At 36.0% G+C, this 18,304-nt stretch overlaps 1 protein-coding gene across 8 annotated transcripts; it reads right to left on the bottom strand.

Moving 5' to 3' along the window:
* Positions 1-1,380: 1,380 nt before the first annotated feature.
* On the bottom strand, positions 1,381-16,758 carry LOC114726852 (kinesin-like protein KIN-14B). Of its 8 annotated transcripts, none has more exons than XM_028913570.1 (24): positions 16,425-16,537; positions 16,227-16,303; positions 15,452-15,575; positions 15,006-15,092; positions 14,624-14,794; positions 14,420-14,526; positions 14,062-14,193; positions 13,726-13,904; positions 11,688-11,849; positions 11,044-11,135; positions 10,220-10,371; positions 9,681-9,854; positions 8,906-9,052; positions 7,822-7,992; positions 7,160-7,231; positions 6,628-6,683; positions 6,312-6,534; positions 5,744-5,935; positions 5,425-5,616; positions 4,745-5,152; positions 3,885-3,983; positions 2,687-2,827; positions 2,451-2,609; positions 1,711-2,191 (listed from the first exon to the last, which is right to left on the bottom strand). In XM_028913570.1, exons 2-24 carry the CDS (start codon positions 16,236-16,238, stop codon positions 1,736-1,738), a joined length of 3,708 nt encoding a protein of 1,235 aa, XP_028769403.1. In that variant the 5' UTR covers positions 16,239-16,303; positions 16,425-16,537; the 3' UTR covers positions 1,711-1,735. The 8 variants fall into 8 exon arrangements, 7 of the variants coding, with proteins under 7 accessions (XP_028769401.1, XP_028769403.1, XP_028769405.1 ...); XM_028913572.1 differs by having other exon boundaries at positions 15,938-16,303; positions 16,425-16,490; XM_028913568.1 differs by lacking the exon at positions 16,227-16,303 and having other exon boundaries at positions 1,381-2,191; positions 16,425-16,758.
* Positions 16,759-18,304: the final 1,546 nt, after the last annotated feature.

Below are 18,304 nucleotides of genomic sequence, written 5' to 3'. Positions count from 1 at the left end.
TTAAGGATTTATTTCTTTGACTATGAGCTAGTGATCCTCAAAACATTCCCTGCATATTCTCAGGACAATTTGTAGTGTTTTGAGTCCTCAAGAAGATCTTCGAAATTTCCTTTTATTTTGATCTATGCTAATTCGTTCATCAATAACAACCTAACGTGGCGAGACGATGAAATTGTGGCACCAACCAAATTAGAAAATAAAACAAAGAACCACTCGAGTTTCAAAACTAGACGTGTAAAAAAAAAAAAAAAATAAAAAGTGTCCATTAAAGCGAAGTACGTAGGCAAAGCATGTAAAGTTTATGCTATCCTATGCAATGCTGTATCTAAAAGCCAAAATTCAAAAGTTGTACTGTGCAGTGTTATCCCCAAAAGCCAAAAAATAGCCTGATGCGTATTTGTGTCATGTATGAAGAGCTCAATTATGCATTTACTTAGACTTGCAACATACATGTAAAGTTTGTAAAGAAAATAAAATGTACAAAGATAGTTCTACATATCAAAAGCAAATTATACATGACATTATTGAAAAGAATAAATTGTTGTTATTATGCAAATTATGTTCATGTGTTTTTCTTTGCCATATATTTTATGGCTTCAAGTGTTTGGAATTTTATTAACTTGTGATTACATTTCAAATGTCATTGTTTGCGATATTAAAATATGATAGCTACATATAACATTTAGAATTAATCAATTTATTGCTTCATCCTACCAATAAACTTGTTAGCGAAAATGATTATAATGTAGTGAGTGGGGGGAAAATAGGCTGAGTTACGTTGGAGGAATTGGGAACAAAAATGTTGATTAAAAGTCTCTTTTATGTTTTTTCCACACACCGACCTTACAACATATAAATCTGTATGTAATAATAAACCAACTTTTCTACTATTTGTTCTGTTACATTTTCTAACTCCAGATCTAATTTTGTTCCCATGTTCATTTTCATTTTCATGCTTCATCACTTCGTTCAAACTTTCCTATTTTGAATTTAAATTCATCTTCCATTATGTGGTTTCTATATAATTTTGAAAATACAATCTTACAAATATAAAATACTACGATAATATAAGCTTAAGCAAAAATTTTCACTTTTTCCATTAATTCCAAATATTTTAAGAAAATATGGTCATTCTTCAAATATCATCCTTCAATTAAAACATCATTTAAAAGCATAAACACCATACAAAAGAAATCTGACCACCAACCAGCATATTCAAATAATGAAGGAACTCAACATCTATTTTTAATTGAGAAGCTATTTGAAAAAAACAAGAAGAAGAAACCCGCCTATGACCCATTTCAAATTTCAGGAGCGAGCAAAACCTGATTTCTACCCCAAAAAAAAAAAAAAAACTAATTTCCACCAAGACTCAATTACTCATGCGATAAATAGCTCTTTCATCAGCAAAAACCAGCATGTACAGACAATCATCTTTTGATATTTGACTTGAGTAATTGAGAACTTAATTTCTATTCAGACTTATTCGTATCAGAACATATTTACAGGTTGCTTGAGAAATACATACACCGCTTAATTACACTCCCGGGCAAAACTGAACTAACTACCACTAAAACACTAACAGGCGCAGGCAGAATAACGCTTACAATGTACATAGATTGTCTCCCCAGGATCCAGCAAACGCGACAGACTGACTCGCAAAGCCACACAACCAAAACCCAGATAACATCAACACAACGCACTATAATTCATCATCGGCTTACCATATTGTGGGCTATGTTCTAACATCTTTCAGCACACCACCCTTTTCAAGCTCTCTAACCAGATCCTTCAGGGATGGAACCTTCATAGCCAAGGTCCTGTACAGTCTAGAATACCGTGCTCGAGTTCCATCCGCTGTCCTTGCTAGGGCAAGCAAGCTAAGAGCCTCAGGTAGTTCGGCAAATACTTGTTTCATTTCCTCTAAGCTCATGTTTTCCAAAATTGATGGTCTAGGGGCAACCCTCACAATCTCACCACCTCTAGGTTCTTGAACTCGAGAATCGGCTTTTATGACTAGTTCTGAACTTGAATTTGCCCCACATTTGATTATAAATGGGGAGGAAGTGCCTGTATTAAATTGGAGGACATTCCACTGTGCCACATCAGTTTCGGATCCGGAGCCCAGATCTGTTGAAGGCTTGCGAGCATGTGATAGATCTTGGATATTGTCATCAACTTCAGGAGTCGACTGCCTCATTAGACAAGAGAGGAAAGATTTAGGATTCACAGTACTTGGCGAAAGGTGAGACCCAGGTGTCTAATAATAAAAAGTTGCGTATGTATGTAGTAAATTCATGGGTCAAATAGTTCAAATGTTTAAGGAATTCAGGGACATAACATCAAAATTTAATACTATATACAAAAAATTTTGCAAAATGGGAATCGGACCCATGGCCCTCCACTAAATATAAATACAAGCTAGCCCCACAGGTAAAAACATTCCATACCTCAACCAAGTGGCGAGCACCTGCAATGAGACCCTTTGCGCATGGATGATCAATTTCAAGTAGCAAAGGCATCCGTTGTGTTAATTCATCCAGAGAAGCAAGCATTGCTCTCTTCTTACTTTTGCTCACAGCATTTAGTGTAGAATGTCTTGTCATATTCTGTTCAACTAATAACTTTAATTTTGATAACAATAGACTCAAATTTTAAAAATAATTTTGAACAAGCAAGTAAGAACCTTGATTTCTTTCAACATGCCATCAAGTGAAATGAGAGATGCTAATCGTGCATCTTCAGCTGCAGTAGGGGGGCTTCGAATAGGTGAACCACCATCATCCAATGTCAATAAAGCAGCGTCACTTCTCATTTGTTGCAAAATCTGCTGAGTAAAAAGCAACGCAGAGGATGATATATGTGTAAGAAAAAGAAATGCATTTGAATTTTTTTCCCCATTTGTTTTCACCTATAAACTACAAAATTCATAAATGATACTATGAAACATCCATTCTCAATGATAAGTAGTCATAGAAAGTTCACTGACTGAGGGCTAACTCTTTTCGCCTTGTTGATATAAAATACAAATAGATCGACATGAGAAATCTTTCAAGACCTAGAAGCGTTATAAGAAAATAAAAAAGAATGTTGGGAAAGAAGAAAGTACTAGAACTTTATGCACTAACAATGGATTGTATATTTGCAATGTTCTGCTAGCAGAGGAGTTTCTTTGAGAGGTCAAACGGATTGGAGGGGAGAAAATTACTCGAGTAATGTTGTCTACTTCCCCTTGTACCACATTCGTAGGAAGGTATCTCACTATATTAGCAGCCCAACAGAATAAGCACCACTAACAGGCTACAGCCATGGGATGCTATCTTATCATCTCACACGTTTCCCTCTTTGCCATTGAGAAAAAAATCAGTAAAAAATACAAAGAAAGCCAAGATTATTAATGGAGAACAGAAATGTCATAATAAACCTTCAAAGCTTGGATCTTACTGAAAAAGCACTATTCAGACATGTGATAATTTGCTTTCGTGAGTTCTGCATCAGCAAGTGATGAAAGTTGAATTTCAATAATGAGAGCCTAAGGTTCGCATGCAAAAAACTTTTTTAGTTGCCTGTTTCTGCCAATCAGTAAGATCTGAACTTATGTCTAAGTGAATTCTTTCCTCAACAATTTTACCGAGGTGAAGACCTGCAAATATAGGCCCTCTAGTTTTCTTGAGTTATGATTTCAGATTCTGGCCACAAAAAAGTAACAAAAGGGAAATTCTTGCATTTTATATCTTCCTCTTTAACTGTACAAAGATGGCCTCCAGAAGCATTCAGAATATGCATGAGTTAATACTTTATCTCCTGATGAACTCTTGATTATAGGCAAATAGGAGCTAATATATACAGTTAAAGGTAACCAAAAGATAACAAACATATATTACCTTTCTTCTTTTGTGATCAACGGAGTCAAGAGCTGAACGCAACTTGAATACTTGTGCTGCATCTTCCACCTCTTCTGCAGCCAAGGTACCAGCAATATCCTGAAAATCAATGTCCAAAAACATATAGCCAACACATTATTCGAGAAGCAAAAAAGTCAGGTCTTATGCGCATACAGAAACCAGTGAAACAGGAATTCTAAATTTTCCATTTAAGGATAAACATCAACGCCATTCAATTCAATCAAGCAAATCATAAAAATTCAAGTAGCCATGTTAAATGAAGATCTCTTGTAGGCCGCAACAGAGCAACTTGATTATAACATCTCAAGGCTGGTTTGTAGAAAAATACAGGAAAATAATCTCATAATTTAATTAGAGCAACTTTTTGCTATTACTGGGTTCAGATAAAGGCTAACATTGAAACAGGTAAGAAAACAAGGCAGATGGTAGCTTAACAGGGGAGAATATTTCACAGTGAAGGGACAGAACATAGTATAAAGATTAGTAATGTAGAGCATGCTTTTAGGTCAGACGGCAGTGAAAGAAGATTTCATTTTCCCCAAAAATGAGAACACCTAGATTAAAAATAAATTCAGACCTAAACCAGTCACTCAGGAATCATGCCCAGACTGTTTTCATTAAATATCTCGATTTAAATGAATTTCTAAAATTCAATATTTATTCCTAAGATTATGAAACATGAGGATCGCGCATATATTAGGCACGTCAAGAGACAATGTCTTCAAATGTATCATCTCTTAGGATAGTCGCAAAATAAGCAAGGTTTATTTAAGCATTCGAGAACAGATTATGTGCTCCTTCTGAAGAGATAATCACGAATAATATTACTTTAGGCATACCTTCAAATGTTGAAGTTGAGAAGTATACAGACGTTTAGTATATTCAAATAAAAGCTGGCCAAGAGCATCAGTTTGAGGAGGCAGTGCAGCGCCAAGTCCAGCCATCCAACCATCCATGATTGCAGTAGAAAGAAGCTCCAAGTGACCAGTTGACCCTCCCAATGCATCATTGCCAGTAACAGAAAGAAAGTCAAAGTTCTCAGCAAGCCAGTACCTAACTTGGCGCTGCAGCTCACCTGCCGGAGTATGTACAAAGAGCGCAGCAAGAGCCTTGTTTCGAATTGCAAAACTTCTGGCTTCCTCGGTTATTTCCCTTAACTTTCCACCAGTTACCTGCTGTCTCCAGGTCGCCTGTACATTTTTCCCGATAAAAATTGTAAAGAGAGCAAGTGACAAATCTATAGGACCCTGAAGTTCAGGCAATGAAGAATCATAGCCAGTATGGTGCCAAAAAAGAAATAAGGAACAAAAAGAAATCATGAATTACAAGAATGAATGACAGATCATCAAACTTTGAGACTGAAAATAGTTACTTTTGATTGTATTCGAGTTCAAAAGAAGTCCGAGGAGAATGCAGCTTCTTTCCTCAATAGCCTAATATTCCAGTCTAATTGACCTTGAGTTATTCTGTATGGTTTTATGTGCAGCAAAAAGAGAGAAAATATCATAAGAGCTGCTACCTGATCAATTCCACGTATCTTCAATACAACAGTTGAAAATTTGGATTTCTTCTCTGGCTTTAGATTCACTTTAAATCCTTGGATTTGTTCATCAAAATACTGCACTGGAGATCTTCCAGGACTGCTTCCCCTGCTCGAACTTCTACTTTGTCCAGTATTAGCTTTTTCTAGGAAGCACTCAACTGGCAAGACCTTCCAAATCAATGGGCAAGTGTTACCAACTTAACATCAGGAATGCCCTTGAATAGAACCGAAAAAACATACTTTGTGAAAACCACATCAGAACATAAAAAAGAAGCAGCCTCTGCTTGTTAGTCACCTTAATGGATTGCAGCTCTGGTGATTTAGCAAGCAAAGATCTTATATACAGGATTCTGACCCGGCAAACAAGCATGGTGTCCATTACTCTCTTTGGCTCCATTTTCCGGATAAAATAGAAAACAGCATCCCTAATTTCAGCAAGTATCTCATGTTCTCTAGAGGCACCAGCTTTGATGACGGCAGCCAGAACCTGAAAATGCAAAGAATAACCCCAATAAATACCTAGCCTGAAGTGGATATCATCATGCTGCAGCTATTTGAACTTGCTCAAGGCACTTTATAAAGATGCAAAGTAATCAAACTCACTAGAAGTCAGACAAAACTTTTACCAACACCCTTGTCATTTTATATTGTCATCAAAAATCAGAAGAGATTATAGAATTCTGAAGTCTTCGCACAAAATAGATGAACAACTCTGACATAATACATGAAAACTCAGAATTTTGAAAACAATGACCCTCCCCCAGGAGGGAAAAGAGGGCATAAAAAGGAAACAAGAAACATTTCTACATTTAAAAATACAACTGTTCCAGCCAACTAAACCATAAACTAATCACTATGCATACCAGCATCAACAGCTTGTTTGCACCATCAGACATAGCAGCAAGGCCTTCATACTGATCAGGATCAAAGTCATTCAGCGCAGCAGTTAGATATTCACCTGCCGGGGTAGACTTAACTTTCTCAGGATTGGATTTTACTAAAGCAACTGTGCCATCATTCTTTTCTGTGGCCAAATGTGAAGGAAGAGCATCCACAGATTGAGCTCTAGCTTTGTTGCTTTTATTCCTGTTTCAAGTCAAATAGAATAAAGCCAGATAATCAAATGCTTGTAGACAAAACAGAAGTGCCAGACTTACTAGAAGTATTATAGAATTATACCTCCCTATATCCTGAGGATGAACATTATCTGATCCCATGGATAACGGACTTGACAACTGAAGATAAAGTAAAAAATTTTAAGAGCCAGAACCGCCACATATACCTCAGATGCATGATTATCAATATAAATAATCATGGAAGTGCAATTTTGTTTGGTTATCTATATTAGTCTCAGGTATGCTACCATAAGATACTGATTAAGGGAAACAATGCAAACGTGTGTAAAATAAGAATTAACAACCTCTCCGGTTGGATCCATACAGGAAGAAACCAGTCTAACAATCAACAGCTTCATATCAAATGTAACATTTTTGAACCATTCAGTTTCAGTTACAGGTAATGCATGCACAATCCGTGGAAAAAATATAGGAAAGAGTGAGGATTGTAAATTATCTTAATAAAAGACCATATTGTATTAGATGCATTAAAAATATTTAAAAAAAGAAACAGGAAAATAAAAATCCTCCTCTTCGTATAATGCAGATTGATATAATTACCAAAGTTATTATTGTAGGAAGTGAATTTTGTCTACCTGAGGCGACCCGCCCAGAGATAATTTCCCAGTTAACCTATCAAACAATTTCTCATTTTCTTCATGTAACCTCTGCAAAACAACATATTATGCTTCTTACCAGAAGACAATAGGACCATAGTAACCATATCAAAATATCAAGCACTAAAAGAATTAAAATCGAAAAAAATTAAGAACTTACTTATTGCATCTTTTTCAATATACATTGGCATAAGTACGCAAATATTTACAGCCTAGAAAGGATACTAGAAGATGCAAACCAAAGCGTCAACCCAACACTGTTTTAGCCATCCTCACCATTTTTTCCTATGCATACATGACTAGGTCACAGATGATATCATCTCACAGAAAATTTCCCCTAATTAGGGACAGTCAAGCCACAAGACTGACCATCCATTTATACAATCGATCCTCATTTCATTTTGACACTTTATAGACTTCATTGTTTCTTTGAATCACAGGTCCAACTGTAGGCAAAATGCACTCCTATATGTTAACCAATTAGTGCCTAGAAGATATAATACAGAACATATTGCCATGGTTTTACGGTAAGTTTGTACTTGCTAAACCACATATTCTGTAAATGGTAGACAAAAGCAAACCAATTATCCAAACAGAAGTGTAAGACTACAACAATCAGACACGTGTCAAATATGCCAAACCTCAATCAGAGCATCACGTTTCTTGAGTTCCTCTTCCAGTCTCTTGGTTGCAGCAGAAGAATCCACACCATCGCCAGCTGCCTTAGCATTGGATGAAGTTCCAGAATCTGGTCCTGTGCCACTGGATTTAATGGCTTTATGCAACTGTCTTTCAAGGGCTTTAACCTTATCCTGCATGAATGTAGAACAGAGAAGGCTTAGACAACCTGGCAACATGCAGAAAGAAATTGCTCATTGGCTACGGATCTAAGGCTAAGGGCGTGCTTGGATAGATGTCAAGAGATGGAATGGAATGTACAATATGGATAAAATAGTTTATGGGAGCTTTTTTATTGAGGATGAACTGGAATGACAAAGGTAGGAATCCAAGACACCACCCTGGCATCAAAAACCTGAGTTTCTCCAGACTAAGCGACTTAAGAAGGAATAGAATCAATAAGTGGTTAATTCCGGTTAGAGTGGTTAGATATTACTACATTGTATATAGTAATGTATAGCATCTAGATTCATTTTTGGCTAGGTTCCTTGTACTCATTTTTTTGCCACCATTGTGCCCATATATTTTTCATTGCTTATAGATATAAGAAATCTGTGTATGGTCCAACACAGTATCCCATTCTCTTTCTCAAAACGCTTTATATGGTATCAAAGCTTGGTTCCATCTAGGGACTTGTGGGTCACAGTGTAGTAATATTCTATTACTTTCACAAAAACATTGCCACAATCAAGCACTAGTTTTAAGGGGTTCAGGGTAATTGTAGAAAATTAATGTATAACACATTCCATTCCAGTAGTGACTCTCCCCTACCTTGTTAGACCATAATGGAACGGAACATCACTAGCCATTCCACTCCTTGCCTTTCCATTCTATCTCATCATCACATAAAAGGCAAAGAGCCCAAGAACATTAAAAATGATTAATTTTTATATTTATCTCACTTGAAATGATAAAATTCTTCTTTGTATCATCAATATTTTTAACTTCAAAATAGAACATAGAAGCACTTGTTAACATATTAAAGAAATAGGACTTCACAAACAATTCAAGAACTAAAAAAATATTGCGTTAAAAGGCATGCAAAACCTGCAAACTTTGGATGGTTGAATCTTGCTGTTGGATGAGCAATTTTTTATCTTGGTCTGACTGTAACAGTTGAGCAACTTGATTTCTTAGCTGAGCATTTTGTTCTCTCTCAATCTTATGCTGATCTGCTAGCATAATATGCTCTGACTGCAGCACATAAAAACAATAAGATTGCTTATCAACAAGCTGTACTTAAGCATCGTCTAATGTTCAGAGCTGGCAATCAAGTATTAACACAAGGTTAGTACACTTTGCAAAGGATCAAGTCATATCTCATGGTGCAAAGTATCGATTTCAAGTCTCCACAAATTACATATGACACGGGTTTTGAAGTAGTGACTACAAGCCTTATCCCACTAGGTGGGGTCAGCTATATAAATCGCACAGCACTATTGTACTCTATCAAAAACTAAATATTTAGATAAATTGTTAACCAAAAAGTCCTGCTTAATAACTCATTGAGTTTTTGGAGTAACCCGGAAAAAAAAATGCTGGATCAAGACAGAAGAAAAATTAATACCCATCCTGACGGTTTAAATGAATATCATTTAGTACACAGTGGCCTTGAAGAAATCTCCGGCTGTGGCTGTGAAATAATCACTCGAGATACTGAACTGCAGCATAAATTTTCTCCTTCTAATGTTGTGTAGCATGAAATTAACATGAATTACCCAAAAGACTAACATAATTCAATCATGCCATACAGAGTAAACAAATTTATCAAATCAATAAGTAAGCTGTCACTATATAGAATTCTTAAATTGTCCCAAACCACCTTTAATTCAGTCTGAAATACAGAAGAAATCTTCCATGCTTTCTGTACTTCATTGAATAGTAAGACACACTGATCATTTGCATCTTTAATTGATTGCTTAAGCCCCAGTCCCTCATGCTTCAGATCATGGATTTCTTTCTCCTTCTCATACAACTCTTTGCGTGCATCATTTGCCTGCAGTAACCACACCAAAGTAAGTTCAGAGCTTGTAGTGGAAATAGAAAATTGTCATTATGAAGGACCATGTCAGATTGATCAATGCCAGACCAGATATGAATTGCTCCTACATTATGTATGTACGCTACTTTCTATGTTCTATTCAAGCAAATCCAAGTTCAAGTCTTAATAAGTGCAAATTGGGACCAGACCACGTGACAGCTAGCCTATCAACATGAAGTTACAAGAGTTCAACTTCAAAAAGTAGTATTTTAATTGCCACCACAAATCCTCAAACTGACGAACGTAGAACAAATCGAATATGGCAAACAAGTGGAACTTAAAATCTATTTCCAAAGAAGGAAAAGGGTCAAAGAACTTACAGTATCTCTCCACTTCTTAATTGTATCTCGATTTCCCAGGCTTAATACAGAATTTCGAGCTCTAGCAGAGAAATTGAGAGATGATAAAGTTTCAGATACATTTGAAAGATTTGGACACACGTTTACAATCATGAGAGTTTTTGAACTCCCACCTGCATAATAAAAGAAGATGCACGTGAAAAAAAAAAAAAAGGAAAAAGAAATATTGTATCTGGAACCACTCTGACAAACAGCAAAGGAAAATGGCAACCATAACATAATTATTGGTGATAACTACAAGTAAATCTTGTCAATGCTCGTTCAAATTTATACCCGAGATTGTCCACAATACAAAGGATAGGAATACGGGAAATTTTGGTTAATATAGTCCACAGTTTACTGGCACAGCAGCGGCATAATCAGGCTAAAAAGTATATCTTCATGATGGAATGGAAGATGCAAGTTCCACAGTATAAATTCTGGATGATCCAGAGTCTAGCTTTTATTTGTCCCAAAAAAAATTACTTCACTTAAAACAATGGTTAAAAATTTAGTATTTACAGAATTATCTTAACCCCACAATGTGGATTGATTTTAAAATTAATCTCGTCACAAGAATACTATGGATAACAGGAACAAGGCAAAATAATTATATGTTGGCTTGACAGTTCATTCGCATGAAAAGGCCATGTAAAAGTGAATGCATTGGCATCATAACAATTACAAACGAACATTTCTTGTTCCGTTTAAACAACGTTTTGTCAAATTGCTCAGACATATGCATACATAGCCCACAGACGCCACCATAAGATTATATGTAACAGAAGAAAGGAGAAGATTAATACCAAGTGAGTCAGCAAGCAATTTTGTCAGCACTGAATTTTCATATGGAATAACGTCCTTCTTTGACGTCAAAGAAAACAAAACATCACCCAAACTGCAGCAACATGTTAATATACAGAATATGCTAAGAATTTTCTACACAAAAATACAGAGATAACTTTAACGACAATTTCGACAGATAAGCACATAGGAACAGAGAGAAGAGGAAGATCAATGTTAGAACTGATTTTCAGTTTTGTGGATAAAAAGCAATAGAGCAATGCCTTCTATTGCCACAAGAGGAAAACAACTGGTTATTGACAACCAAATATTTGCAGTAATGATTTCCCAAGCAGCATAAGAGATATTAAAGGACACTGTTTTTCTTTTTCTTTTTTTGGGGCCAAAATTAAAGGACAATGTTAACCAACTAAAAATAACACCAACTAAAGAAAATGAAGAAACCACAAAATATCTAAAGATAAAATAAAAGAAACCTCAGACTGCATTGACACAGCAAACAACAGGCTGGACATTCCCCTGGTTGAGTTTCAAGCAGACAAATAATGAAAAGAACACTAATGAACTAAAACATGATGCTGAATTCACGTTAAAAAAAAAAAAAAAAAAAAGGGAGACATGGGCGAAAAAAACCAGAGAGACATACGCTGAAAGTGACTTCATAACATGAAGCAAATCTGTCACACGTTCCCCACTATCATCTTCTGTTATTAAACCTTCACTTCCAGCCAAGTCAACCAAAGAAAGCTTGCTGTATGAGTTTTCACCAGTGATCAAATTGTTATATAATATGTGTATGGTGACAATCCTGTCAAGGCAAGACATGAAATCCACATGACTGAATTAGCCTAACCACTCACAATAAAATTATAAAAGGGTTGGAGACTAGGTTACAACCTTTGTGTACTCAAATACAAAAACTGCTTCTAGTCAATACCAAGATCCAGGCTTTCAACAATACAAATAATTAGTTTTGTTTAAGCTTTTTTTTTTTTTAAACCCAAAAAATGATATCATGTCTCGTGAATTAATGAGAAATGAGAGAAGAGGATACCGTGGTCCTTAAAGTAAGAGTGAAGACAGGTAGGCAAATTAAAACATAAAAGTAAAATTAACCAGCCTCAATAAATTATATTGGGAACATCAAATCCATAACACCTTGATGAATTCAAGAAAATGATCCAGTTCAAATGTACTTGAAATGTACAAACTCAGATTATTCATATCACCATATTAAATAAAACCAAAAACATGCAGCAGAGGAAGGATACCCGTTGAAAGATGAAGACTTGAGCCCAAGCCCATTTGGGAAGGCCCATTAGTTAGTTTGTTATTTATTGTTTATGAGTTGATTAATGTTTTATTTTAATTTAAGTTGTTTGAACTCTATCAGATATAATCTGATTTTATCCTAGATTAGATTTTAGATTCTAGGTTTTATCTTATCGCATATTTTTCTTCCCTATATGTATCATTCAATTAGTGGAATAAGAACTTGAAGCTAAGTCATCAATTGCTCAGCTGATTTCATCAATACCCAATGGATCCCAGTGGTTAAAGTATACTCTAGAAAATATAATCAGGTTAGTAAGAGAAAGGTAGGTGGCATAAGAGATTATGTAACTAAACTTGACAGCAAGGATGGAAATATGGAACACGTAGAAGATAGACAGGAGAGGCTAACTCTGTGGGAGGTAAAATTGGAGAAGAAGGAGAGGGGCTGGCCAGATCAGGATAACGGAAAATACTTGGGTCTTGGAGAGAGATACCAAGCAAGTAAAAGGCCTGGCATTTGACTTTATTACACTCATTTTTCCCATTTCAAGTTTGCTTTACATTGTTCTACTGCTGCATTCTATATTTTCTTTAGTAGCGCTTCACTGAATCTTGTTCATATAAATAGTTGATTACTTCTAAGTGCAATGGGATACCAATTTACCCAGACTTTTGGCGGAACCATGACCTAAAAACCAGCTCGTAGGATTTGAAGAGCCCAAGGTCCACATAACTCCGATATTAGAATCCCCTATTCCCCATGGCTGACTCAAGTCCTATACCCTACAACGGCTCCTAACATCCAACCATGCTTAATAGTTATAGAGTCCATGTAAATAGACAAACTGGTTTCGTGCTAGTTTCTAGCCTTGGGCTAATGTTGCAAAACCAACATCCTCTACTAGCACAACTGCGGCTACTGGCTGGAAACAGTGGAAAGATTTAATGCCAATTGATACAAACTTCTGAGAAAATCACACCCACAATCACTAATTCAGAGGTTGGAGAGCCCAAAGTCCATATAAATTTCACAATAGAATCCCAAACTTCCCCTGGAGAACTCAAGTCCCACACCTGGCAATTATGTCCTGAGAAATTGACTAATTGGTTCAGTCTAATTAAAAAACAAAAAAAATCAAAGCCAAAAATATTTAATAAGGTAGATTAGGACCAATAGACCAAAAATTCACACAAGTTTTGCTCCAAGTTTAACTTGTCTGCATTGAACAGTAATAGATAAAGATGGTAAAAGAGCAAGAAAGCCTTTGTTTATATTATTGCACTATTGCCAACAGTTATGTCGGTGAAGATAAGTTATATAGATGCTTATCGTGCAATGTAGAGCAGAAAAAATAAAGCTACAGTATGATACAATCACTGATAATGTGGTAAGGGAACTTGGACCATACAAATGAGAGACATTAAACTTCAACACATCATTTCCACGACTCAGAAATGCGGCTTTCAAAACCCTAGAAAACGCCAGAGGATTATTAACTTTTTCCTGCACCAATTCAACAGAACATTCCATCGATCCTAAGCAAAGCTTGGACGTGCTTTTCCCCACCTCCAAAAGCAGATCCCTTGTCTGCAAGCACATAAGAACAAACCATGACAGCCTTACAATCCTATCTCAAAGGAAAAACATCAAAAGAACCAAACCACATTTTAAGCAATAAAAAGACAGAAAACAAAGAGAGAAAGAAAGAAAGGGAGCAGATCCCAAAGTGACAAGAGAAAGAAACCTGTTCATTATAAAGCTCAAAAACAGTAACAGAGAATTCATATTGAGAAGTGCAAGTAGAATCAGAGTTGGCTAAATCAAACAATTCCTCAAAACAACGAGCATATAAACCTCGATCATAGCTAGATCCTTCCTGCAAAAGAAGAATGACATCAAATAAGCAATTTGTCATGCCAAACATCATTGTATCAAGAAGTAAACGTGTTGGTAAGGGGAAAAAAAAATTCTCATTTAATGGTCACAACAACTGTTAAGTCAATATTTATTCAAGATCCTCATCCAGCTCTTTTTATTTTAAAACAGAGGGATAGTGATCTGCACAGAGACTGAGTGAAAGGAAGAAAGAAAGAAAAAACAACCATCGTGTGTGTCTTTCCAGAATGGGTCTGTCCATAAGCAAATAATGAAACATTATATCCATCCAAAGCAGACTGAACCAGCGGCTGAACATCACTGAACAATTCAGCTGCAAACAAAACTAAAAAGGTTAACTACGCAAAAAACACTCCTTCAACAATGTTCGCAGACAAAAATAATAGTAACATAAAAAAAGACAATACCACCTTGTCCAACGTGAGGTCCATAAACTTGATCAAATTCAAAATCTTTCTTGGAGTTGGACAAGGATTCATCACCAGTATTTACCCGCATGGTACAGTCATCTGGAAATTCAACAACTGAGGGGCCTTCATACTCAAACAAAGGTCTTGCACGGCAAAATATACGAATATTTCCTGCAAATAATGCTATTAGTATCCATGTTATAGTTAAGCATATACTTTCAGCTGAGTGAAGTTATATATTTGTAAATAGGTCCCATCATCCTCTTGACTTAAGTTCCAGATGACGTATATGATACCATGAAAAGTAAAATCAGTCTCACAAAGAAAAGGTAAATATAGACAAGCCACAACTAATAAACGACAACTCCTGGGTAGCAATTACCTTTGGCTGTCAATAAGTCATTGAACAATCTCCTCTTCTCATTTATCAACGGAGATATTCTTGCTTCGGTCTCAAGGGTGGCTTGATCTAATATTGACATAAAGAACACAAAATAAAAGATTTACTGAAAAACATCAGTAGAAAAGCTTCTCCAAGAACAGATGAAATCAATGTAAGACCCTCAAATTTTCACATGACTTCCTCCGCATAAGGACCAAAAAAGTGTTTTTAGAGATTAGACCACCACGTTTATTTACGCATAACATCAGAATTCATAACCATTTAGGAGGGGGAAAAAAGATTCCCAACAAAACTTTTAACAACTTAATGCAGCCGCTGAAATCAAATGACCAAATCAAACACAAGAGTTTACAGGAATAACAATAAATCCTAAATCCTTCTGTGTATCTGCCACAAAACTTTAGTTGTGGCCAATAAATTCTTACCTAGCCTGCGGGATTTCCCAGCAAGAACACTAAGATATCGTGTAACTCGATCAAGCTTAGCATTTGAATATTCCTGAAGTTCACTCATTTCTTGTCTTAACTGCAAGTAGTCTTCTCTAGCAAGCTGTCCAAAATATCTGATATGATTGTTAAAATAGGCTTAAATACAGCATGATCCACAAAAGATCTTCCCAGACACGTGTCAAAACAATAGCTCAAAGCAATATGATTTGAAACATTTTGATAGCACAAAGACATTCAATAGCAACCTCTTCTAGTCAGCACAAGACTAACTCCCAAGAAAGAAAATTTTTTTGTAGTTTATCATAACTTCCACCTCCAACAAGGTTTTACGTACTAACATTAAGTGGTTTCGAAAGAACCTAGTCATTCGCCTTAAACAAGTGAAATTAACAAACAAATAAATAAAAGTGAATGCGTCACTGAATCTGATAGGCACATGCAATCGCTGAAAGAAGTCAGCACCTAGTATTGCAGACAAAATGCTATGGCACTGACTTTATTAAGCATTCCATGAGAATTGAAGGCAGAGAATCTCCTCACTCCTTACTGTCTACCTTCCACATCCCGCTGCCCAACACTGTTAGCTTACAACTGCAAGTGGCACCGTCTCAGAAGTCCATGCCATCCCATGCAAACTATTTTCTCAGAATAATTTAATTGATGCGGAACCACATATTACCCAGATAATACATCGCACCAAATGGTAGGTAAAGCTAAAACTAACTCTCAGCATGCAGTCCAAATTCCTCACCGTAGTAATCATATATACGAACCCGGCGGTCTCCTCTTATAATCATTGACAACCACCACATCTCATGAATACAAGCACTGCCATAAGAACACTGGCATTGAAGTAGGAACAACAGAAACCTCTCACTAAACTTAAGGCGTCATTTGTAAACAAGAGAGAGAAGAATGATGCTCTGAACACCGAAAGAAGACACATTACCTTGACTTTATCTCTTAATCGCTGAACCTTGGAGACCATGGAGAGTCTGGAGAGCTCGGAACGCGGAATAACCGAGGACGTCGAGATGGAGTACCTCCTCGTCAACGGTGAAGTAGGTACCTGATCATCACAGCCAAATGAAGGCGGAGGCGACGACTTCCATGGCTCGAATCCGCCCAAGTCCCAACTCCACCGGTTCTTTTTTTCCGCCATAGCCTTGGTCTTTAGAACCCTGAGCTCTTCCCGCCCAGCCTAGCCAGTGCTGACTGTTGAGACTTCTTCCAAATTTGGAACTATACAGTATACATTCGAAACTCAAATATTAATTGAAGATTCCTTAGCAACCTAGACGAAACAGAAAGGAGGAGGATGAGGCTGCTTTGGTTGCGTGGAGAGAGAACGGCATCGTTTACAAACATTCGTGCGAGACGTCATTCAGACACCAAAATACTCCGCGCTTGTTATTTCCTTATTTGAACGTGGGCCAGCTAGTGGCGCATGAATTAGTGAACCCTTCACGCTTGACTTCTTTTTCTTTTTTTTTTTGGACTCACTTCACGCTTGACTTCAACGGGACGTTAAATTAATAATTAATGAATAATTAATACATGATTAAATTCTGTTTATCAAAAAAAAAATACATTATTAAATTCTGCCTTCGCAAATTTGCACTCTAACGCCTAAACCTGGAGATTCTATTTTCTTTTCTTTTAAGTGGAAAGTGATGATTTTATTCAACTAACCCATAGATTCTTGAACATGAATAGCCAGCTAAATAAAGGATCCCTGATGAATGATGACATATCTCAAACATACATGATAGAAAAGTCTGGATAATTTTGAGCAAATCTGAGGGCGCATTAGGGGAAAAAGGTTATTTTCATTTCTTATCTTTTTTCCGATTGATATTTTCATTTCTTAATTATAAGAAAATTGTTGCAAGAAGCTCGAGATATGTGGATATATTTAAAATAATCTATTTTCAAGTTATTTTGATAAGTTAATTAGATCTACTTTCATCAATAGAATTAATCGATTAGTTCATCAAATTATTGTACATTTTTTATTTTTGACTTTTTTTAAACATGTTTGATAGGAGAGAAAAATTTTTAATTAGTTTGATTTAAAAATTTAAAGAAGGATTAAAAATTTTAATTAGTTTTTTCTTTTATTTTACATCATCTTTTTCTTAAAATTTCACAACCTCATTTTTAAAAATTTTTAAATTGATTTATTAATTTTTTTTCAGTTTTCCGCATACCAATCTCAGGATTATTGTACATGTTTCCGTAATGATAATTTCAGCTATATTTTAATTTCTTTTAGACAGAACGGATATTTAATTTTTTTAATATCTTTTCTGTTTACACACTCGTTACATCTCCATAAAGGATTAAAACTCACTAGTCACTACGTTGTGTTTAAAAAAAAAAGTAAATAAATTATTTAATATCATTAGACTGAATTTTTTATTTGATCCTTCAATGTAGTGCATGTGAGCGACCTGCGCAAGCCACTATGTGAACAGTGCCAGCTAAATTTCATAAAGATACGACCGAGTCCAGTCATATCATACAAACATACACCAAGGAGGCCTCACTCTCCCCCAATATTTGTGTCTTGTATTGTGCATTTAGGAAGCAGATCCTCTGGGTAGCGCTTTTCTCCTCTTCTCTCATAATCTTCTCTTCTCATCCGTCCAATCCATCCTGGGACTCACAACGTGACGCGCCATGAAGTATTTGAAATCATATAAGAACCATTCATCTCACCGTAATCCTAGATGTCCAATGAATTTCATCTGCTAGCAAAATTCCTATTACTCATGGTCAGATATCTTCGTTACCCACATCATTGAAGGAAACCAATTGGAGAATTGG

Source organism: Neltuma alba, unplaced genomic scaffold (genome assembly GCF_004799145.2).
Source record: "Neltuma alba isolate B1F8T4 unplaced genomic scaffold, ASM479914v2 tig00012407_pilon, whole genome shotgun sequence".
In the NCBI taxonomy this organism is placed as follows: domain Eukaryota; kingdom Viridiplantae; phylum Streptophyta; class Magnoliopsida; order Fabales; family Fabaceae; genus Neltuma; species Neltuma alba.
The sequence above is the reverse complement of the archived record's forward strand: the minus strand, read 5'-3'. Positions and strand labels throughout refer to the sequence as shown.